At 32.2% G+C, this 6,413-nt stretch overlaps 1 protein-coding gene across 1 annotated transcript; it reads left to right on the forward strand.

Annotated features, from left to right (window-relative positions):
- Positions 1-281: 281 nt before the first annotated feature.
- LOC134271816 (uncharacterized) lies at positions 282-2,873 on the forward strand. Its single transcript, XM_062754034.1, has 4 exons — positions 282-1,368; positions 1,782-1,841; positions 2,252-2,347; positions 2,731-2,873. The coding sequence occupies exons 1-4, from the start codon at positions 316-318 to the stop codon at positions 2,782-2,784; spliced, it is 1,263 nt and encodes a 420-aa protein (XP_062610018.1). The 5' UTR covers positions 282-315; the 3' UTR covers positions 2,785-2,873.
- The last annotated feature ends 3,540 nt before the right edge of the window (positions 2,874-6,413 follow it).

Consider the following 6,413-nt stretch of genomic DNA (forward strand, 5'->3'; position numbering starts at 1 on the left):
CCTTAAAGGCTCTTTAATTAAAATACATTTCCGTTATAAACCATTGCTAGTTGATCAATATCGACTTGTGTTATTAACAGATATAGATTAACCGTTGTATTATTGTTATTCCATCTATAAATTTATTGACACAAAATTAAAAAAATGCATTTCCAAACAGTTGACGTTTCCCACGGCTAAAAGCCAAAAAAAAAATTCATTCATTCTTAATTAATGGATTCATTAATTTGTTGTTCATGTCCGTAGGTTATGGATAAATGCTACAAGTTTAGAAATAACGTTCATTAGGACGTTGTTTACGGAGACCATGCGATAATGTCGTTGGTAACGCTTTCAGTGGACTCGGATGAAAAAGACGTTAAAGAAAAGGAGGACAGAGAGGATTTTACTCCAATTCAAACACACCTCCGACCTTTCCTAGTTTTGTTGCAGTGTTTTGCGTTACATTATCCAGAAAATGGCCAAAGTTTGTCACATATGAAAAAGATAAAAGCAGTTCACCCAATGGAATCACCAACACGCGAATCAAAGCTTAGCGTCCAGTTTGTGTACTGTTTGGTGATTCTGATCATTATGAGTTTGAACGTTCTTCGCTACATTCCATCATTTTGGGTTGGATATGACTTCATTCCAAACCTTACAACCCCAAGAGTAATCAACATTGTCTGGTTTTGTCAATGCTTCTTCAATTCTGTCTTCATTTTCAAAACTTGCTCCAGATATGGGAACTTGCATGCTTTCATCCATTTCTACAACTCAATTTCTACGGATGAAATTTCACGTCGACTGAACCTGAAGACATCTTATGTCAAATTCAGAAAAATTGTGTGGTTTATGGTGGCTATTGGCAGTGGTATGATCATTTTCAACGTCACTGGATGTTTTCTGATTATTTTTATTGAAGAGAATAAAACATTTGAAATCCTGCAGACAGATCCTTTTCCGGCCTCTCGACTAGTGACTCTGCCTATCCTAATTGTTGGTCTGTATTGCTTTGCAGCATGGCTGCTACCACTTGGACTAGTTGCTTTGCTCTTGTTGTTAATAAAATATCAGTTTGATACCATAACCTCTCGTCTGCAGAAGCTCTTAAAAGAGGATGGCCAAAAAGCTATTTTTAAAATCAACGAAATACGATTGAAACATTTGCAAATCACTAAAGCTGTAGAAATACTGGACCGCGATATCAGGTTATTTTTTGCAGGTGTTTATTTGGCAGGGATACTGATATGCTGCTTTATCGCGTACAATTTGATTAACAGAAAAATTTCAGGAACTTTTGAAATGGTCATGTATTTATATTGGCTAATTATGAACAAAATTATTATCATTTCATCTTCAGTTTTGGCAGCTCAAGTCAATGAAGCGGTAAGAAAAATATTCTTTTACAACTTTTAAACAATGACAAAATAAATGGATAAAAGTTGCTACTTAAAAAAAATTATTTATTGAAATTATTTATTCTAGGCACACAGTCCTTTGAACTCTATATATCAGATAGATATGAACAAAGCCAATCACGTGGACTGTTCCTATGTATGTATGCATCAAAACCTGAAATATTGTACCAACAATTTTTTTTTCTTAAGTTAAATTTTAGAATATTAATTATATATACATGTATAGAAATGTCTGATAATTCGTTTTCTGAACAAGAACAATATCTTAATAAGTTGCTTTGTAATATGTTTCTGTAAAACTCTTTCTCTCATAAATTTCTTCTCAGAAATTTTAAAAATATGTCCCAATAATTCATTTGAACCATGATGTGTTTGATATAGGTGAGCTTGTTTGTCCCTGTTATTCATTTGAACCCTGATCTGTTTGATACAGGATACCCGGTAACTTGATTGTCCCAGTTATTCATTTGAACATTGATGTGTTTAATACAAGTGTCCTAATTTGTTCTAGTTATTCATTTGAACCCTAACGTGTTTTATACAGGTGAGCTTGTTTGTTCTAGTTTTTCAATTAAACCTTGATCTGTTTGATACAGGATACCCGGTAGCTTGTTTAACCCTGTTATTTATTTGAACCCTAATCATGCTAATGTGTTTGATACAAGTGAGCTTGTTTGTCCCAGTTTTTCAATTGAACCTTGATCTGTTTAATATAGGAGGGTTTTTTTTCCCAGTTATTTATTTGAACCTTGGCGTTTGAAACAGGTGATTTGTCCCAGTTATTTATTTGAACCTTGATGTGTTTGATCAAAGTGAGTTTGCATCTCCAATTTATTTGAACCTTGTGTTTAAAACAGGTGAGCTTGTTTGTCTCTAAATTGAATGGCCCAGCTGTAGGATTTACCATGATGTCTACGGTTACCATCACAAAAGAACTTCTTTTAACGGTAGGAATAAAATATGTTGTATATGAATAAGATATATTTTTGTAGATTTCTTTATCAAAATTTATCTATAAATAAATTATGATTGTTTGAAAAACATACGTGAGTATCAACATATTTCATATATATGGGACAAATAATTTAATTTCATTGATATGCACTAGTTTTTAACGTTAAATGTTTTGTGCAACAAATATCGGTAAAAAATCAGATAATTTGAAAAAGAATCTAAATTTGAGATGGAACAAGTAATTACGTGTGCTTGTATATAATGGTATATTCAAATAATGTACATCGGTTCTTGTAAAAAAAAATTGTAAGTAGCTACTCCTCTTCACGAAAATCATATTTATAATTAATTAAATATATTTCTTTATTCTTTGCAGTTAGCTGGACTTTATATTTCCTATCTATTTCTTCTGATGCAATTTCAACTTTGAGTATATCTGGATGATTTTAGCTGGACAAGCCACATTTGCATTTCATCGAAGTGAAGATACTTATTTGAATTGATTAAACAATTAATTTACTGATGTGACTACCTTTTTTTCAAACCGATTTATTATCTTAGTGCCTATCAAACATAAATCAATACTATATAAATGTATCTTAAGAGTATAGTTTTTCTTAACTTTCAGAAATTGATACTTATAAGATACATGTATGCAACAAGTCATGTATAGAAATCATTTTTTCCTCTGTAGGACATGTAAAAGCTGGAGTTCCCCAGGGCTCAGTACTTGGTCCATTGTTATTTTTATTGTATGTAAATGATGTGGCCGAAAGTATGATATCTGTTTGTAGATTATTTTCTGATGATAATTCTTTACAACAATGTTCAGATAATATTAATCATATTGAACAAAAAGTATAAACCATGATCTTAAAATACTAGATGAATGGTCAAAGAAATGGTAATTGAAATTTAACCCACAGAAAACCAAAGCAGTATTTTTTAATTTAAAAAATGTACAGCATTTTCCTAAATTATTTTTTGACAATTGCCAATTGGAATATGTTACAGAACACAAACATCTTGGGATACTTTTGTCGTCCAACTTAGGATGGTCTGATCATATTAATATCATTATAAAGAAAGCATACAAAAAACTGGGGCTCCTTAAAAAACTAAAATTTATTGTGTCAAGAGATATTCTGTCCCAGATGTATACTAGTATATCTTTTATTAGACCACAACTTGAATATGCTGTTGAAGTTTGGTCTGGATGCACAAAAACAGACATTGAGAATCTTGAAGAAGTACAATTATTTGCTGCAAGAATAGTTACTGGGCTTAAAATTATTGCTTCAAGAAATTCATTATATTTGGAAACAGGTTGGGAACCATTAAAATATAGAAGAAATAGGGCAAAACTAATAACAATGTATAAAATGCACAATAATTTAGTACCTAACTACATGTATTTACAAAACTTAGTACCTGATACAAGAGGCAATATTTCAGGATACACTGCCCGGAATTATTTAAATTATTCTTTGCGAAAATACAAATTAGAGCTATATAATAAATCATTTATTCCCGATACTGTTAGAAAGTGGAATTCCCTTAGTCTTAAAACAAGGGAGGCAACTTCTATCAAAATTTTTTAAAAATCTGCAAAATAGTAATGTAAAACCTTCGAAATATTTTTCTTATGGAAAAAAGTTTTTGAACATAATTCATACAAGATTAAGACATAATTGTATTTTGAAATCAGACTTATATCGCTGTAATATAATAACCAGTCCTAATAGTTCTTGTGGACTACCAGAAGATGCATATCATATGTTCTTTGTTTGTAAATATTATGTAAAAGCAAGAAATTCCTTAATGAATAAGCTATTGTCATTTAATTATTTACATGTTATAGATGTGCATTTAATGCTATGGGGCGATGATACTCTTACTATTGAACAAAATGCTGAACTTTTCAGGACTATTCAAACTTTCTTAAATGAAATTGGTCGTTTTTCAAAATAAATTTCCTTTTCTTTCATACTATGTCAAATTATATTTGTACATTTAAGAATTTTTCCCCTTTCTATTGCTACAATGTATACAATGTATGTTGTAGATCATATGTATATATGTTGTTGTTTTTTTAATTTTTGCAATTTTACAAAATGTTGTATTAGGAGAGGACTATCTAGGTTACTGAACTTGTGTCCGATCTTTTTGACTTTGTTCAATAAAATATGTTCAATTCACATGTATGCTGTTTTAAGGTAAATACGACAATTTAGTCACGTGAGGATTACAATATTCACCGAGCCCGAAGTGTGACTATTGTACTTTGAGGATGGTGAAATCAACGTAGAAAGAAAAATTCATCGATAATTTTTTTTATTAATATAAATAATTTAATAAAGAATTCTTTTGAAAATATTTTGGGTGATATATTATCATGATGAAATTTTATTGTTCTAAAATATTTATCTAGTTTCTGAAATTAAGCTTATGTTTCATGTTTTTAAAACAATTCTTTCTAAATTTTAGAGCTTTTCAAATTATTTTCTCTGTTTAATTTACGTCTCTTGATCTTTATTGAATTATATCACCGGAGATTTCAGGTAATCCAAGCTAATTGGGTTTTAACACCTGTCATCGTTTGATATTGCTTAAATTATCTTTAGGCAAAATAACATCAAAAGGGCGATAATCCGGCTCTCAATTATTTTAAGGTTTTACTCAAGTGTCAAGACTTTTTATTTATTTATCTCCAAATGTCATTTTTACACATGTCACATTCTAATTGTTATATATACTGTTGATTTTGATTTGAATAGTCAGTCGGAATCGGACAGCCGTCCCGAGTACACCGACCTGTATCAAAATTTGTCGGTTCCATATTAAAAGTTAAAACGCTGGTCGGAGTTTGTCTTGAATCTGTTTAATAAGACTCAAAGCTAGAAAGGAACGCAAATCGTGGCTGACAGAATCCTTGGGTAGAAACGTCAGGGAAGCTGACAGAATCTTCGGGCAGGATCGTCAGGGAACTCAAACAGAGGTTCTTCAAGCGAGAAATAAGCCGTTCACGTTTTCTAGTGGGGTCTTATTCTAGCACGGCCCGAGTGTCGATCGGGTTGGTGTAATCATTAAAGACAAATTTTAATTGATAAATTCAAATTTTTGTAGAGGACAATATAGTAAAGTAAATGTACAGGTAAGATTTTGAATTACATATGTACTTTTCAAATTGTTAAAAAGTAGGTCAAACTTCTAGATCAATGGGTTAGCAGTCATTTCATATTTGGAAAGGTCTTGTTGTATGTAATACACCTTCCAAATTTAAACACCCTGTTGTCTCTCATTCAAAGTTTTCATAACACAGGCGCCGTTAACGGGGAGGGGGTGTGTTAAGTCAGCTTTCTAAATTGAAATTTAGTTTTTCCAAGTCTGTTGGTAAGGTCGTCAGAATCCTGTTGTTATTAAGCCAACATCCTACAGTTTCTGTCCATCAATCTCGACTGACTCTCTTATGTCATAGTTGAGTCTCGTCACTCTTGTTTTCTCAATGTTTATTCTGATGCCTCATTGACTAGAAATTTCATTAAGTTTTTGTGCCTTTTGTTGAATGTCCTGAAATTTTTAGGTAAGTTTAGCAAGGTCATGTACGAAGTCTAGATTGATAGATTGATTGTATGTTGTTTAACGTCCCTCTCGAGATTTTTCACTCATATATACACGCCACTACTTGCCGACGGAGAGCTACAAATTGTGTCCTATACTCTGCACTTAGGGCCATTGAGTAGTGAGGGATATTTTTCGTGCCAGTATCTACTGCGACAGGGACCTCGGTTTATACAATCTCATCCGAAGGACGGGGGTCTCCACGTCCCACAGTGGGATTCGAACCCATGACGTAAGGATCGACTCCTAACTTCGCGACTCTAGAGCAATATGAGTAGTTAATATGACCAAGAAGATTTTTGAAGATTTTTCCTATATACACTTATGTTAAACTTTGATCGTCCATTGTGGCCCCACCTTATCCCTGGGGGTCATGATGCGAACAAATTTGAATCCATACTACCTACGTTAACAATGATTTCACTTGAGTATCATTTT

The sequence above is a fragment of the Saccostrea cucullata genome, unplaced genomic scaffold (assembly GCF_032062105.1).
Source record: "Saccostrea cucullata isolate Sc308-1 unplaced genomic scaffold, CSIRO_AGI_Scuc_v1 ctg8309, whole genome shotgun sequence".
Classification (NCBI taxonomy): Eukaryota; Metazoa; Mollusca; class Bivalvia; order Ostreida; family Ostreidae; genus Saccostrea; species Saccostrea cuccullata.

Bases quoted from the DNA above. Each gene is read 5' to 3' on its own strand.
- LOC134271816 (XM_062754034.1), top strand. From the start codon at position 316: ATGTCGTTGGTAACGCTTTCAGTGGACTCGGATGAAAAAGACGTTAAA. The intron at 1,369-1,781 runs GTAAGAAAAATA...TGTTTGATATAG, and splicing joins CAGCTCAAGTCAATGAAGCG to GTGAGCTTGTTTGTCCCTGT. The intron at 2,348-2,730 runs GTAGGAATAAAA...TATTCTTTGCAG, and splicing joins CAAAAGAACTTCTTTTAACG to TTAGCTGGACTTTATATTTC.